The sequence below is a fragment of the Mirounga angustirostris genome, unplaced genomic scaffold, assembly GCF_029215605.1.
Source record: "Mirounga angustirostris isolate CCGP_5_RB_7025 unplaced genomic scaffold, mMirAng1.0.hap1 SCAF_8, whole genome shotgun sequence".
Taxonomy (NCBI): domain Eukaryota; kingdom Metazoa; phylum Chordata; class Mammalia; order Carnivora; family Phocidae; genus Mirounga; species Mirounga angustirostris.
The window spans coordinates 143,202,764-143,220,687 of NW_026991716.1; the positions used below are offsets into that span (position 1 = coordinate 143,202,764).

The 17,924-nt window shown below is 49.5% G+C and overlaps 1 protein-coding gene across 6 annotated transcripts in view; it reads right to left on the reverse strand.

Annotated features, from left to right (window-relative positions):
* Nucleotides 1–17,924, reverse strand: part of RPS6KA2 (ribosomal protein S6 kinase A2) — a 339,623-nt gene that overhangs the window by 39,448 nt on the left and 282,251 nt on the right. For all 6 annotated transcript variants that reach the window (XM_045865879.3, XM_045865877.3, XM_054505643.2 and 3 more), the window contains 2 exons: nt 14,476–14,546; nt 11,007–11,095 (listed from right to left, as the gene is read on the reverse strand). In XM_045865879.3, coding sequence (XP_045721835.1) covers nt 11,007–11,095; nt 14,476–14,546 — 160 coding nt within the window. The remainder of the gene's footprint in view (nt 1–11,006; nt 11,096–14,475; nt 14,547–17,924) is intronic.

The following is a 17,924-nucleotide window of genomic DNA, read 5'->3' on the forward strand; positions in this document are numbered from 1 at the left end:
AAGATCAAGAGTCACATGCTCTACCAATTGAGCCACCAGCCCCGCCCTGGCTGCACTTTTGATGCTCAGGCTGGCGTTCCAGAAGGGTGAGAAAGTGCGGAAGGAGTGGGAGAGCAGGCTGCAGCGCAGAGCGCCTTCTTAGGTGGCTCTGGGTTCACAGGGAAGGGGAAGACAGCCAGATACTGGAGAGGTAGCTTCCGGCAGGACGGGACCCAGAGAGAGACTGGCATCCACACCTGCTGATGCCGGGGACCCTGGAGACTGCTTATAAATAGTTCTGCTGGGTTTGTTCATTCTGCCCGGCCTCTCTCTTTACTTTGCTGCTTACATTAAATCCCGAGGCCTGGGGAGGGGGGCAGGGCCGAATCTGCAGAGCACAGAGGATTCGGGGCAGGGAAACTGTTTTGCCTGCCGAGGTGATGTCATGCTACCTTTGCTGGAGGTGCACAGGCAGCGTGTGAGGCCTGACGCGGACGCTGCCAATGCTGGTCTATCCGTTACACCAAACGAACGGCACTGACATCAGTTTGGGGTTAGGGGAAACTGTCTAGGGAGACGGGGCGGGGGAGTCCAAGGGAACTTGCTGTACTTTCCATTCAACTTTTCTGTAAACTTAACACTGCTCTAAAAATAAGTCTATTAATTCAGAGGAACCAAAACCCCAGGTCCTAAGAGCTCTGGGTTTTCTCCAGGATGGGAAGGGAGAAGAGGAGCCTCGGTGGGCCAGGGAGGGGGCTGGGGGCACGGGGACGTGGGAAGGGGAGGCGGGCCATGTGGGCTAGGGCCGTGTCCAGCCAGTTCCTGTCCCAAGTCTGGGGATGGGGGTTCTGTGCCACGTGGTTTGTGAGACACAGACTTCTCGGTTCTGCACCCCGGGCTCCACAGCCCCAGCCCTGCTCCCTGTTCAGCTCCTGCTGCTCCTTGTTCAGCCTGCACCCCAGGAAGGTGGGTGCTGGGGGCTGGGGGCTGCCGGCTGCGATGGGAGGGACCAGGAGCAGGAAGGTGTGGAGGACGGGGAAGCCGCCCCCCGCTGCTGTGGTCACGGAGGCACCGCCCACCCAGCCGCACTGTCGGGGCCTGAGAAGTCAGGTGGCGCCCTCCGTATAGGGTGCTGGGGTTCCAGGAGATGCAGCCCTCCTGGACGTGGCTGGATGCTTTCACGTCCTCATCCCTTCACCAACGTTCCCTGGTCTTTGCACTGATGTGGGAACCACCCATGGGACAGAGGGTGGTACAGTTCAGCCCCACCTCCGACCTCCAGGGAGGGGAGAGGGCTGGAGTGATTTAATGGAGCATGCCTAAGGAGCGGGACCTTCATAAAAGCCCTGTACAGCAGGGTTTGGAGAGTTTCCGGGCTGATGAACAAAAATGCATCCATGTGCTGGGAGGGTGGTGTATCCCAAATTCCAAGGGGACCCCTTCAGACCTCACCCTATGCACCTCTTCATCAGTATCCTTTAAAATATCCATCGTAATAAACTGGTAATAGGAAGTAAAATGGTTTCTTGAGTTCTGTGAGCTGTTTTAGCATATTATCAGACCCAAAGAAGGGGTCTTGGAAACTCCGGATTTACAGCTGGTTGGTCGGAATCACAGGTGATACCCTGGGCAGTGGGACTGAGCCCGGGTCTGGGCCAACGCTAGGTGGTTAGTGCCAGAACTAAGGTGAATTGTAGGATACCAAGCTGGTGTCTCCTGGGAAGTGAAGAATTTGTTGGTGTGGAAAACGCACGCATCTGGTGTCAGAAGTGTTGGTGTGAGTAGAGAGAAACGGGTCCTGTCCTTCAAGGACCTCCGGCTGAGGACCTCTCTGGAGTTCCGAGTCCGGCCCCCGTTCCGAGATCTGATCCCAGCAGCCTGCAGCCCATGACAGGCCCCCAAATGGCTGCGGCCAGAAACCGTGGGGAACAAGTCAGCGGTCCGACTGCCAGTACTGACCCCCCTTCAACCCACCCGTGTGCCGGCCTCCTTGTGAAGACCGGAGCTCTGGACGGAAAAGCCTCCTGGTTCTGAGGACTAAAACCCCCCGATCTGCACTGCTTCCCGACTCTTCTTTGGTGAGGGCTGCCGTGCTTCCAGAAGCACCGTGGGTCGCTCAGGGGTGGGAGTGTCAGCACACAGGTCAGAGCCCAAGGGAGCACACACCTGCCGAGGGACTCATCGGCTGAATCCCCTTGAAGAATCTGCACTGCATTTGTACCCATTCCATTTTATCCTCATTCATCACTTGCAAATACGTGGTCTGCAGCAATTCAAACCAAGGGAGACACAGAGGAAATACCGGTTTGGGTGTGACTCCAAATTCTGTGCTGGTACATGCTGGGTTTTCTTGGATACTTAATCAGCACATTCTTATCTGCACTTTCTTTCTTCCGCCGCAGTAAGATTTTGTACCATGTCTGTGCTTTGAGGACTCAGCAAACAGTCGACAGTGAATTAACACTTCAGTTATTACTCAAAAATTATAGGTGTTCCAAAAGGAGAAAAACATGAAACAGGAGGCAAATTTCTGCACACAGTTCTTTAAGGCCTACGTCCTCCTTCCTAGGGCACACAAGGTCATTGTTTTGGATTCTATAGTCTTACCCTCTCCTGAAACGAGGGAAGCGGTTGTTTTGTATTGATGACCCCTTTTTATGTCAACTGAACACAGTGCCAGTTGGGCAGAGCCCTAGGCTAGGAGGGTCAGGGAGTGCTTGTGCAGATCCTGAATCACAGCTGGCTGCTGTCGGGTCTGACCCGATGCCGTGGAAGTCTCCCCTTCTGTGCCAAGCGCAGGGCTGTGATTCATCCGGATCACAGAGGCAAGTGTTCACAGACAGAAAGGTCTGGAACAGAAGAGTGATACTTGTCTCTTATCAGGCTTGGTGATAAGGCTTGGTCCTCCAACACCAGGTAAAGATGAGTTAAAAGAAGTTCAATGGAGCGGTAGATTCAAGAGCTCATACTTCCTGTGGTGTGAACATGTCGTCACCTGTGGTCCATCTGCAGATGGGAATATCACTGAGCGTGTTCGTGGGGACCCGCGTGTCAGACTTCCACACGTTGGTTGAGCGTGTCATCTCGCATCCAGGTGGACTTGCTTATGTCCACGCACTGTTGTGAGCGCGCCCTCCACATGCACGGGGGATTTGTTCTACGGCACGGATGACATTCAGCCCCCTGCTCCACAGGCTTAACAAGGCGACCTCCTTCACTGTGGGGCCAATCGTCACTGGGCTTCTACGTTCTCAGTAGATTACTCTCAAAAGGTTTTGGTATCTGCCCCAAATATTTTCATTGTTTCTTCATTTCCATAGGTAGTGTTGGGAATGTTTAATCCCTGGGCCTTCTGAGATGCCTCTGAAGTATTTACTCTTTGTTTTTTTGTTTTTTTTTTTAAAGATTTTATTTATTTATTTGAGAGAAAGAATGAGAGAGAGCGAGCAGGAGAGGGGGGAGGGTCAGAAGGAGAAGCAGACTCCCTGCCGAGCAGGGAGCCCGATGCGGGACTCGATCCCGGGACTCCAGGATCATGACCTGAGCCGAAGGCAGTCGCTTAACCAACGGAGCCACCCAGGCGCCCTTACTCTTTGTTTTTGAGCCACACAGTGTCCACCTCAAATTCTTTATTTTTAATTTTAAATTTTATTTTTTTTAAATAACCTCTACCCCCCAATGTGGGGCTTGAACTCACAGTCCCGAGATCGAGAGTCGCACTCTCCCCTGACTGAGCCGGCCAGGCGCCCCTCACGGCAAATTCTTGGTGCACGTTCAGAACAAGCTCACTTTCGGTTACTGTCCTTGCATCCTCGAGCTCCGCCCGACTGGTACACTTGTAATTTCCAGGCCATCCTGTCGGGGATGTGAACACGAGGTCTGCTTCTTACCTCTTCATCACTTACACATTATCTACATGTTGTTTTTTCATAGTTTTGAAGTATTTGCTGTCCCTTTGAAATTTCATTTGCTCAGTGTTTAAAGCTTGGCTGTGGCTCAGAGGACACTGGTTTGAGCAGACCAGCGAGCTTGGTCTTGACCACGCCGTCCAAGGTTGGCCTGCTGCTGACGGGACCCGGGATGGGCCATCGGAGACAGAGCCGGTGAAGCATGTCTTGTGGAGACCAGCGTTGGAGAGTAGAACAGAAACAGGAAACACAGAAATCCTCTGCTAGTGGGCGGGGCTGTAGCCAACAGGTGTGCTTGGGGACTGGATCTGACGCGGTCTACACTGCTGTTCTGTTTCACACGGATCAGCACAGCTCATTCCTCTCTCAACTCCGCCACATGGCCCCTAGAAGTCCGAGGATCTCCTGGAAGTTCCTATAGGAAGACACAGATGCTCCCGAGGGATGAGCTAGAGAGCCGTCAGCGTTGAAAACAGCCCAGAGAGTGGGTTTCGTACTTCCAGTACCCATCCTCGTCTTCCATTCTGCGGCAACGTCTGGAAAGGAAGCCAGGCTTCTGTCTGGAGAGGGGTTTACTCAAAACAGCGCCTTTGTAGGGCCCTGCCCGACACACCCATTCACAAGAACACCACCATCTGGTGACCTCCCTGAGCCTGGACGCACATCCGAGGTTCTGCACTGCTCGGCCCCGACCTCCCCGGGGACTGGGGGGGTGGGCGGGGAGGGGGCGCCACCTTGGCCCCAGCGCCAGGCTGCAGCGTGCGGGCTGGAACGGAGCCCCTGCCTCTCGCTCTTGTCCTTGACTTCCTGGACTTTCGAATCTTTCAGAATGACAAGTGTCCCACCTGGAGGGCACCTCTGGGGCAGAGATGAGGACATGGAGGCCCAGTGCAGGGACCGGTCTACCAAGGCCTCCCTCCCGGAACATGCCCGACCCCACCTCCATCTCCCCGGAGGCCTCTGTGGACCAAATCACCAGCGACACCAGCCCCGAGGGGCTTCTCTAGTTCACGGTGAGACCGTCCCTGGTCGGCTGCACCCTTCAGAGGGAGCCTGCGCGGCATGCCCTGGCAGTCCCCGCTCAGCCTGCGCTGCCTCCTCCAGCGCCCCCCGCCCCCCGCACAGGGAGATAACACACACACACCCCCACGAGCAGGGCTCCTGCGACTTTGCCCCTGGCCCCCTCCTGATGACAGCAGCTGTTTGGGGGCCACCGAAGCATTTTGCCCGGGGTTCTATCACTGCGCATATCACATCGCACAATCAATACGTGTGTGACCCCTCATTCAGGTCAGAGTCCTCAGCTGCCGTGCATCTGCGCGTCGTCACAGTCGAAATGGACACCAAGTTCACTCCAAGACTCTCGAGCTCACTGCTCCCCGCGCAGAAAACAACCTGCTCCTCCCCCTTCCTCCCCTCCCATCAGGTCTACCTAGCTGCCCCCACGCCCCCAGCTTCCACCCTCCTCCCTCTCCACCCCTCCCTCCAGGACTACCAGCTCTGCTTGCTCCGCCCCTGCAGCCTTCTACCATTAGCCTGGAGGCCGCAGGGCAGAAGCCGTGGACGGGACGCCCCCTTGGAGGCCGCCTCGCCATGCACCCGGGTCACTGGCACCTACTCAGGTGTTCACAGCACGTTTACCAAGCAGCAAGCACCTGTAGTCAGTGGGTGGGCGAGATTGAGACTCTGGGGTGAGGACATTCGGGGGACGCTGAGGCAGAAGGGCCAGCTTTAGACCTGGAGGCCGGGGGCTCTTCAAGAGGGCAGGACTCCAGAGACAGAGGTTCTGGCTGATTTGAAGGTGACCTGGTCATGATACAAATCCGTGTGACAATAGGCATTGGGGCGAGGCCTTCTGAGCCCCCTGAATGGCCCAGGGGCTATTTTAGGGCTAAGGCTCACAGCAAACAGAACGGAGGGGAGGACCCAGCCTTCCAATCCAGCTGCCTATGCAGATCAAGATTCATCTACTCAACGTGATCTTCCTCCTTATGGCAAAAGATTTTTGGGCAAGTAGATTCAGTTGCCTCCCTGGGGAAAGTCGTGTCACTAATAATCCCAAATATAATTTCTTCCTTATGCTGAGCCTGGAAATCTTCTGTTGTGAGGACTCCCAAGGGATGGCCAGTAGCTCCTGGAGAGGTGCATGATGATTCCCTTTAGAGATTAGCTGAAGGGCAGTCTTCGGCCACAGATGGGCCGACGTCCACGCCTGCTGGGGGCTCCACTGGGCCAGTCTCTCCCAAGATGATCATCTATACACTTAATGAGATAATCCCATCTTTCTCGCTCATCAATGACTTAAACTAAATAAGAAAATGATATTTTGGGTTCGAGAACTATGATTTTTGGTGACATTAGATTCGAAGACAAAGGAATAGGTTATATAAGGAAATTATTTCCTTTTTCCAGAACGAGGAAGAACAAACACGGCCCCTCCCCTGGTCACATTCATCCGGTGCATGGTGACAAATCCTCTCCAGCAAATGCAAGGATATTTGAAAGGAGAGTGACTTCCTCAGCTCCTGCAGGAGACGAGTCGGAATTGCTTCTTCTCTGGTGTGTGTTTCAGTGAATGGATGTGTCCAATGTCTTCATTTCTCTGTTCTGAGTCTGGTTCCCTGTGGGGAGGTCAGACTCACAGCCAGGCTCCCACGGGCGTGGACGGGTGGCCGACGGGGCTTGTCCTAGAGGGAAGCGTCCTGGGAGAGGAGGCGCCACGCCTCACGCGTGCTCACGCATGCACAATTCACAACGTGCCCAGATTTTCTGCTGGCACCCAAGAATGACAAGGCAGAGACTGGACAGATCTTCACAGCACAAACTCGGCATCGAGAGAAAAGTTTCAGCCGTGGGCAAGGTTACTGGGGAAACACGGTGGAAGGAGCCCTTTGAGGGCGACAGGGCTGGAGTTCCTCTTCTCCATGGTTGGAGAGGCCCTGCCCTCCTTCCAGCTGAATTCGGGACCCGGCAGGTCACCTGAATGCTTTCCTGCCAAGGAATGCCGGGCTCTCCAGAAACAGGTCACACTCTTTCTTTTTTGCAATGATCTCAGGACAAGGTTTAACAACATCAACTGAAATGCATCCCATAAAACCACAGTTTGTTCCGTTTCTACTGGAGTTGCAGTTTACCAGTACTTGCGCATAGACAACTTCTATCCACTCTGTCCCACAACCACGTGGCAGAGAACGAAAACATTCCAATTAGTAGGAAGCAGCGTGACCAAGAGGTCTAGATGCGATCCCCCACCACGGATCTGGGTGCGCCCATTATCTCTGCCTTCTTATGGACTTGCGTCCTGTGTGTCAGACACAGTTCTAGCTCTTTACGTCTTTCTAACCACACTATGAAGTAGGCACGGCCATCACCCTCAGTTCACAGACAGGGAAACCGGCTCAGAGAGGTGCATACATCTGCTCGAGGTCACTCAGCAAGTAAGTGCTGGACGGGATGCGGCCTGGCATTGCCGCCCTCCACCCCTCTGCCCAGTGCTCCTCCACCTGGGGCTCCTCACGAGCTCCCCTTCTCCTGGCTCACACTTGCCATTGTCCACGTTCCAGCAAACCTCTCTCCCTTCCGATGAGCTCTGCCATGTACCTCTCTCTTTCTCGGTTTGCCACTTCCTTGGCTAATGCTAATCTCTCTGGTGGCTCTGAAGGCCCCGTGAGAGTGAGGACCATGGTTCTGCTCCACTCTGTCGCCAGAGCCAGATCCTAGAAAGCACTGCAGAACCCCATGTAGGTGTGTATTATTTCTAGATTACATACTATACAGTCCCTCTCCTTCCTAACTAACAGGTCCTTAAGATCTGCCAAGAGGGGTGAGAAATAGGGTTGGAGGCACTCGAGGAAGGCAGGCCAGGCACCAAACCTCCCTCAAGTCGGCTCATCCTCTATTGAAGACCTCTGCAGCCGACCCTGGAGGCCGGCTAATAAGACAACCATTCCCAATCTCCTATTCCTTGTATCCCAATCCTTGTTTTCCCACCTTCCTTTTAGTTAGAAGTGCCATGCGACAGTTTCTAGTCAGCAGGAAGTACAGGGAAGTCCCAGGGTTTTGGGAAAGCTTTGCCTTCTTGATAAGAGAGACAGATGCAGCTGTCTTCATCCATTTCCTCCTTTCAACTGAATGTGATGCCTGGAGCTGTGGCAGCCACTTTGTGATCACAAGGCCCCACTCATGAGGATGAAAAGGCAATGAACTAAGGATGATAAACTAAAAAGATAAGCAGATCTGGGCTTTTGATAACTATGGTTCAGCTGCTGAGTCAATGCTTACAACCCTCTACTGCCATGTGACTTGTTACTGTAAGAAAAATAAACTGTAGTTTGAAAAATTAAATTGTGTTAAATAATTTTAAGTTACTTAAGTGTTCTGTACTTTGCAACTAAAAGTAATTCTTTGGGATATACCTCTCTCACGAGCAAATCTCTGCGGGTTAAGACTGGCCAAGCTGCACCGCAGGCTGGCCCTGGACAGGGAGGGATTATCTTGGTGTTAGTCCCACACGGACGGAGACATTAATGATAGATAATTAATTTATGATCAGGAGAGTCAGCTCAGAAATAGGCAAACAATTATGATCTTTGTGTGGCTTTTAGAACTGAACTGAGGGACACATTTACTGTTTGGTTCTGTGCCTTAAAATGCGCTCTCATTAAGAAGTGCTGCCCACCTCCTCCCCAGAAAGCACAGCGATGAAGGGGAGGGTCTGCTCTCTCGGGGAGGCCCCCAGGCCAGGCTACACGGGATCTGATAAAAGTGCAACAACACAGCAATTCCAGGAGGGAGGGGCAGACGCAGGCCCTTTATTCCCCGTCTGTGTTCCTGGGGCCAAGTTCTCCCGCTGTCCGCGTGATCCCCACCCACAGGACAGGGTGGCTCCACGGTGAGAGGAGGGCCTTGCAGGTGGGGCCCCGGGGCGGATACAGGGAGACCGTCAATGTGGAGAGAGGACGGGCTTCTCTGGCTCTCCTGAGCTGCTGTTTGTGGAGGCACATGCGGCTGGGGACCCTGTAAGGGGAGTCCCCAAGGAAAGGGCGTGATGCAGGCACCTGCAGGAGCTGTGTCTCTCAGAATCGGGGCCCTGGCCTTGCCTCGGTCAGAGCCAGGACAAGGAGGGCCCATGACGACTCTTGGCTGGTGTCTTTAGGTCCCATCTGTGACTTTGCTGAGGTGCCCAGTAACAACAAGATGGAGGAACTTCTGTTTAGCTCTCAACGTTCCTCCAGATCTCGAACCAAACCCACATATGCCACATCAGCCCCTGCATGTCAGCATGGTGCAAAACCCACTGTGGAGACCACTGTGCACCCCATCCTGGACCTCAAGGCTCCCTGCCGTCCCACTGGCCCCTGGTGGCTTGGCAGCCCAGTGCCCAGAGCTGCCGTCCAGGGAGGCCTCTAGCTAGAGTGAGCCATCCCTGCCTTTAGGGCCCGGCCTCTGGGGCTCTGTTTGGGGCAGTTATCACACTGACTGGTTTTAATCAGTGTCATTTGACAACAGTCATCTTAACAGATACCATCCCGGGGCCTATGTGAGGTGGGTGTCGGGAGCTGGACCCATGGGGCTCTCCCCACATCCCCTTGCAGACACCTGCTCTGGTATAAAATGGGTACAGGTTCCACCATGGGATGCGTCTAGACTCTGTAGCAACTCATCTATGCGACTAGCTAGATCCTGGGCATCTCTCCAGCTAGGGTTTACAGAACAGTGGGTCTCATGGGGGTGGGTGGGGGGATCGTCCCCAGGGGCAAGTCTAGACACAGTTCGGTTTGCTACGGCAGGGGGAGGGAGGCATCTAGGGAGAGAGCAGGGATGCTGCTAGACATCCTACAGCGCAAGATGGTCCTCCACAAGAAAGAACTACCCAGCCGGACGTCACCTGCGCCATGGTGGAGACACCTGGTGACAGCTTAACTCACTTATTTATTTATTTCTATTTCTATATATATATATTTTTAATTTTTTTGAAGATTTTATTTATTTATTTGACAGAGAGAGATACAGTAAGAGAGGGAACACAAGCACGGGGAGTGGGAGAGGGAGGAAGCAGTCTTCCCCTCAGCAGAGAACCTCATGTGGGGCTCGATCCCAGGAGGCTGGGATCATGATCTGAGCCGAAGGCAGACGCTTAACAACTGAGCCACTCAGGCACCCCTCTATTTCTATATTTTTAAAGATTTATTTACTTATTTATTTGAGAGAGAGGGAGATTCCAGGTCTTTGCTAAACAGAAAGATTACCAGCAAGCATTTTTTATACATGTAACTTACATGCTGGATAGACTTCTAGAAGTAAAATTTCTTGGTAGAGGGTTGTGTACAGTTTAAAATATTGATGGGTTTTGCCAAAGTGTTAAAATGTTGCACCACCTGCTGTCTTGACAGCAACGACGGCGGGGAATAGGAGGGCCCGCGCCTTCCGTTCGGCTATGTGGTGTTTGCCACCGCATGGGCAGAAACATGGCGCCTTGTTTCATTGTTCTCCAGCTCCCCATGCAGCCCGCACTGTGTGGGGCACCTGCTCCCGCCCTGATGGAGCCACCTCGTCACCGACCTCGCGTCCCTACGCTGGGCACGTGCGCCAGTGCCCGTGACAATGAGGGATGAAAACCCGCGAGAGGACAAGGACGATTCAGCAGCTGTGTGACCTGTGGGAGGTCTACACGACAACTCATTTGTAGAAGCACCACTGAAAAGCAACTAGGGGAAACCCTTTGTAAAGAGTTGTTCTGAAAATGGATTAGTACTTAGGTAACATTCATGTAAATCTTAATATTCATATATGTTGAGATTTATTAATTTAAGAGGGATTAAATAAGAAGCAGCTTTCAGCTCTTCTGTCCTTAGTTTATGGGGTTCTAAAAGGGAAGTGAAATGAGTAGGAAAAAGTGCTACCATTTTGTGTGTAAACACTGACTTTCAGAAAACAGCTTACAAGACTTGGCCAGCGACTGTGTTTTGGAGAACCTTATCGCAGGGACACGGGAGAATATTTGCACCCCTGTTTCAGGACCTTCGCTTTCAGTGAACTTGGACAAATGTGTAGCCAGACAAGAGTGGAGCGGGGTGCGCAGGCAGCCCCTGTGGTCCGCGGGGTGTGTGGGGCTCTTACCTAGTCGGTTGCACGGGTTCCGTTTGAAGAGGGCTCTCAGCAGACTCTGGGCTTCCATGCTGAGGAACTGTGGCATGCCCAGCTTGGCTCTGCAAAACAGCGTTGTAGTTTGGGACGAGAAGGATGACCAGAGTTTTCTCCAGCACTTTGGGACCCTGCTCGGTCAGCATCAACAGACAGACCAAATCAACGTGACCCAGAGCAGCAGTGCCCAAACTGTTTGGTCTTAGGGCTCTTGGGCACTTTAGAAGTCATTGAGGGCAGCAACCTAACCTACATTGTTTATGTGGGTTCTACGGGAGAAATTTTTATAATAGCTATTTAATAATTCACTTACAAATAATACAAACATTAAAAATAAACAATAAAAATCCCATGAACAGAAGTAACATTTTTAATGGAACTGAATTATGTTTTCCAAAATAACAACAAAGGCTTTGGCTAGAAGAGTGCTATTGTTTATATTTTGGGAGTCTCTTCTGGGTTAGATGAGAGACAGCCAGATACCTTTTTTTTTTTTTTTTAAAGATTGATTTATTTATTTGAGTGAGAGAGAGAGAGGGAGCATGCATGTGCATGGGGGACAGAGAGGGGCAGAGGGAGAGGGAGAGAGAAACTTTAGCAGATTCAGCACTGAGTGCAGAGCCCGGTCAGCACTTAAGCCCAGGACCCTGAGATCATGACCTGAGCCAAAACCAAAGAGTCCACCATTCAACCAACTGAGCCACCCAGGCGCCCCGACAGCCAGATCCTCTTATCTTGCCTCTATGTTCAATATGTTGCCATACTATGAAGAAAATCTGGGACTTCACAGAATAGAACAAATAATCCTAAAATTTGTGTGGAACCAAAAAAGACCTCACATTGCCAAAACAGTCTTTTAAAAGAAGAACAAAGCTGGAGACATCACAGTTCCAGATTTCAAGTTATATTACAAAGCAGTAGTGATCAAGACAGGATGGCACTGGCACAAAAATAGACTCATAGATCAGTGGAACAGAAAACCCAGAAGTAAACCCCCAATTACATGGTCAATTAATCTTCGACAAAGCAGGAAAGAATATCCAATAGGAAAAAGACAGTCTCTTCAACAAATGGTGTGGGGAAAACTGGACAGCACCATGCAGAAGAATGAAACTTGACCATTTTCTTATACCATACACAAAAATAAACTCAAAATGGATGAAAGACCTAAATGTAAGACCTGAAACCATAAAAATCCTTGAAGAGAACACAGGCAGTAAGGTCTTACATTGGCCCTAGATGTGTCTCCTAAGGCAAGGGAAATAAAAGCAAAAATAAACTATTGGGACTACCTCAAAATAAAAATCTTCTGCACAGTGAAGGAGAGAATCAACAAAGCTAAAAGGCAAACTACTGAATGGGAGAAGACATCTTTAATTGACATAGCTGATAAAGGGTTAGTATCCAAAATATATAAAGAACAGATACAACTCAACATCCTCCTAAACAAATAATCCAATTTAAAAAATGGGCAGAAGATATGAACAGACATTTCTCCAAAGAAGAAACCCAGATGGTGGACAGACACATGAAAAAATGCTCAACATCACTCATCATCAGGGAAATGAAATCAAAACTGCAATGAGATGTCACCTCACACCTGTCAGAAAGACTAAAACCCAAAACATAAGAAACAACAAGTGTTGGCAAGGATGTGGAGGATGTGGAGAAAGGGGAACCCTCTTACACTGTTGGTGGGAATGCAAACTGGTCCAGCCACTTTAGAAAACAGTATGGAGGTTCCTCAGAAAGTTAAAAATAGAACTGCCCTATGATCCAACAATGACACTACTAGGTATTTACCCAAAGAATACAAAAACACTAATTCAAAGGGATGCATATACCCCTATGTTTACAGTAGTAGCCAAACTATGGAAGCAGCCCAAGTGTCCATTGACTGATGAATGGATATAGAAGATGTGGTCTATATATACAACAGAATATTACTTAGCCATAAAAAAGAATGAAATCTTGCCATTTGCAAAGACTTAGATGGTGCTAGAGAGTATTATGCTGAGTGAGATAAGTCAGAGAAAGATAAATACTATATGATTTCACTTGTATGTAGAATTTAAGAAATGAAACAAATGAGCAAAGAAAAAGAGAGAGAGAGAGAGAGAGAGAGAGAGAGACAAACCAAGAAACAGACTCTTAACTATAGAGGACAAACTGATGGTTACCAGACGGGAGGTGGGTGGGGGCATGGGGGAAATAGGTGAAGGGGATTAAAGAGGTACTTATCAGGATGAAAAATAAATAAAATAAAATCCAGTAATCTAACTTATCTAAATAACTGCAAAAAAAAAAAAAATCAGGGAAAGGAGGAGCTTGCAAGGGCCCAGGAGGGTCTCAGACCCCCAGGGGTCCTCAGATGATGCTTTAGGATCCATCGGACCACAGTTTGGTGCTGCCCATTCAGAAGTCCACACCTAGGATTAGCTGGAGGGAATTATTCTAGTTTTAGAAAAAGTAAAGATCTTGCTCCCCCTTAAAATTAAGAGAAACAGAGATAACCAACACAAAATAACAGACTGCAGCCACATAGGTCAGCCACAATGAAGGTCACCTGATGCCGGAAGACACTGCTCAAATCCTCTCTATGGGTTTCCTCCACTAATTTCTATCCTTCCATTTATACAATGGGGTAACCTACGAAAACTTAAGCTTTTTAGGTTCCTTTCACTTTTATAAAAGTCCATCTGCAGTGTTGAGAGAGCCGGTCATGAGCACCAGCAGCTTTATGGCTTGTCCTTCAGGGGCAGGAGTCCATGTCCTCGCACAGTAGGGGGACCTCGATTTGGAGTTGGGGTCTACCTGTTCCCCAGCCGCTGCCCTACTCCCATCCACATTCCTCCCAGATCTCTCCCTTCTGACATCATGCTTAGATGGAGCCTGCTCACATGTAAGGTGTTATAGCAAGACCAGCACTGGGTTTAGACTTCTTTCTAGGATCCTAAGAGCAAAATCCATTTGCATGGTAAATGATTCTTCCTGAGAATTGAACAGAAAATTTGTTTGTATTCAATCTCATGGGCAACATGATTCCTGCCAACGTCAGGCAGGAGAGCTTGGGCGCCTGCACAAATGGGGTCAAGAGGTAGAGAAAGAAAGGGGACCCCTCCTCTTGCGTTCTCTCTAGAGCCCCTAAATCCTTCTGCCCTTCTGAATCTGTACTTTGTTTGTGATGGTCACTAATCACCATTTCTAAAATCCCTGTCATTGGGCAACATATGCAATTTTCCAATGTCATCTGTGGTGGAAGACTCCATCAGGGTCACTCAGCGATCCATTCACTCTACCCACTGTAATTAAAATGCCAAAATGCTTCTTATGGTTATTGCTAATGCCTACTCAATGATCTGGGTTTCCAAGATGGAAGCTCTTGCTATCAGAAGGTGCTAAGGAGTACAGGACGGATGCCCAAGGGTAAGTGTTTCATACTCACTTGAGGATGAGGGCCATGGTCTCCTTCCTGTCCTTCCCCTGGAATGGCAGAGATCCCGTGAGCATCTCAAACTGCAGAGCAACACAGAACAGGGAGAGTGAGTGTTCAGACTGACCAGATGTAACAGCAGAGAGCCTGGATGGGCAAAATGCAACCACGTTCATTAATCCATTCCAAATCCTGATGCATGACGCCTAGATGCTGGCCAGCATGCACTGTGTACATGAGCGACCAGAACGGCCTCATGGAGCTCACAGTTCAGTGGGGAGGCAGACAAGAGACAAACACCGGAAGTCTGCAGTGGGTAAGAGGGGCTGAGTGTGGTGGAGATGTGAAGGGGGACGTGAAGGGACGGCGGTCGGGCTGCACAGCTTCTATGGGGTTGGTTGAGGACCCGTCCTTCTCTGGTGGGTGCTGTGGAGGGGACCAGGGCGGAATGACTTCAGTCCATCCGTAACATCTGGTGAAAACACGATGGCACCAATAATGTTTCCAATACGGGCTGACACACACCAGAAATAGTAAGTGGACCTTTGCCAGGATGGGCTCTGTGATAAAGACAGGATTGAGGGTCAGCCTTCCCCGAGCAAGGATTTCTCTCTCACACAAAAGCCCTGACGATGCGGGCTCAGGAGGCAGGGCCTGCAATCGCACGGCATCCCCACCACAACGTGCACTCAGACTCGTTCGGAAGAAAGCACCTAGGGCAGCAGCCTGTCCTTTAACACAGGACACCGAATCTAACTGAAATGGGCCACAGCATCCGTCCCGGGCCGTGTCTGCGTGTCATTTCAAATTACTGTTGAGCCTTGAATGACACAGGGGTGAACAGCAAGGGTGTGAGGTACCCACTACATACATGGGTCTTCTCCCAATACATACAGTACTATTCTGTAAATGCATTTTCTCTTACGATTTTCTTAATAACCCTTTCTTTTCTCAAGCTTACTTTATTGTAAGAATACGGTATGTGGTACATATCATGTACAAAATGTGGATTAATATACTGTTTATGTTATCGTAAGGCTTCTGGTCAACACCAGGCTATTACCAGTTAATTCTGAGGGGAGTCAAAAGTTACATGTGGATTTTCGACGACCTTCGGGTCAGCGCCCCTTATCCCCATGTTGTTCAAAGGTCTACTGTATAAGAAAACAGCCTCAGTGCAGGACTTTGTATGATCTTATTAAATTTGCCTTAGTTTTGATTTTGATGGCGTGTCTCTGTCCCTTTAAAATTTATCCTATAGTATTTTTCCTCTGCATTATGAAAATCTTGGGAAATACATCAAAGTAGAAAGACCAAAACAATCACCCATAACCCCATTATTCAAAGAAAGATGGAATTAACATTTGTTATTTTCTTCTAGTACTTTCTTGAAGCTGTTTTTTTTTTTTAAAAAAATATGGTTTTACATATTCACCTTTCACAGAATAAGATAAAAACTTCCATGCTGATTATAAAATCTTCATAATATCACTTTATATGTGGATATGCCAAAATATGTTTATTTGTTGTTGGGCACTTAGAGCATTTCCAATTTCCTGCTCTTATAAGTAATACTGAAATGTACATAAAAGCTTCCCTAAGATTTGGAGTTACCCTGATGGTGAGCTACCAGGAATGAAATTACAAACTTAATGAAATGAATGTAGTTAAGCCTTTATTAATACTCTTGGCTTGCTTTCTGAAAGTAAAATTTTAAAAGAAATTTAAAAAGTCCTGCCTGTTGTGATGTTTGAAGGCTCTTCTACCATACTAACCACCACCTGCTGTCTGTCCCGTGCTCACGCGTTTGGTGCGGGCACACAGAACAGACTGCAGGCAACCAGTCAAGATGTAAGTCATAAAAACTGGGAGTAAGAGAGTCCCCGAGAGAATCTGAAAGTGGACAAACAACTAAATTGAAAGGTAGAGTGCTCTGGCAGATGAGCTGTCCATCTGATAAAATAGGAGGAAAGTTTATAAGTTGATCTTGGAAGTTAAAATAGGTCTTAAAATAGAATCGTATTAGCAAAGAAAATGCTCTTCCTATTTTGGTTCTATCTTTTTTCCCCCTCCCTCCTTTCTTTCTTGAGTCTACTATGAATGAAATTCAATTTCAAGGAAACGCCTTTTAGGCCACGTGAAACCAGAAAGCTATTAGTCATTGCTACAAAAATGGAGCCCATCCTAAAGTCTGTGCATCATGTAACTATCTATTACGAATCAACCAGCAACTTGCACACATCTGCCTAGTGATTACTTCTTAGCTTTGACTATGACTCCCAGGAGCCACATTCTTTGTGTTTCTCTCCCTCCAGCCTGCTTGTCTTCCTCCTACATTGTTCTTCCCCATGCAACACAGTGGGAAATCCTGAACCGTTTAGGAACACCCAACACAGTGGCGTACGTGGGTGTTCAATGAATGAAGATGATGATGGTGGTGGTGATGATGGCGAAGCTATGTATTTTCCCAACCCACACATGTCTCTCTGCTTTGGCTTCACTTCCAGCCCCTTTAAGGGTTCCCTTTCTATCACACGGGGACAAAGGAGGTCATTTCGGTATTACTGTTCTCATCAAGAAATTTCTCAGTATTTAAGTATCTCATTAAATCAGGGCATTTCTGATGAGCTTTCCCAGGACATTACATATAGTAGGAGTTTTGGTCTGGTGTTGAACAAGACTGAGACTGGCCAAGGTTTCCAGGGCAAATGAATACAAACCATGGTTTGCCGTGGGGTCTCATAGTCCAGCACAAGTGCTGGGGGTACCCCAAGGGATGCATTCACAAGGAAGTTCCGAGGTCGGCCGTGGAAATGTGCAGAGGGAACCCGAAGAGACTGGGGTATAGCTTCACTGTGAGTGCTTATGAAATTTCCAGGAAGATAAATATTCTGATGTGTCTGGGGACAGTTCTGATGGTCAGGACTGGAGAGGTTGGTCGGGTTGGTGCCAGTGACGTTTACTGAGTAGAGGGAGGGACGCCATTTCCCATCCTACAATGCATAGGACAGCCTCCACCCAAAGAGCTGTCCAGCCCCAAACCTCAACAGTTGAAAGCCCTGTCTAAAGGGACACGCAATGAGCCTGAAGCGAGTGGCCAGCCCCGGGGCACTGACACAGGAGGAGCCCCAGCGGTGCTGCGAGCAGTGGAATGAGAAGCTTCTCTGCAAGGGGGACACTTCATAGCAGGGAGCCTACAATTCAAGTTCATTCGGTCGATCGACATTCTTACAAAAGAACTCAAGAGCAAGTTACATCTTAATCTGAAAACAGACAAGCACAAATCCTACAACGAAATGGACCGTTTGAGATGGCAGCAGTCCCCGGGGCCGGGTGCGCAGGGCTGGATTTTGCTCACCAGGTGTATTTATGTTTGTGCAGAGGTGTCAGGGTGCTTGGGGCACAGACGAGTCCCCACCTCACTGTGCACCACCCCTGCTCTGAGCACTCGAAGGTCGATG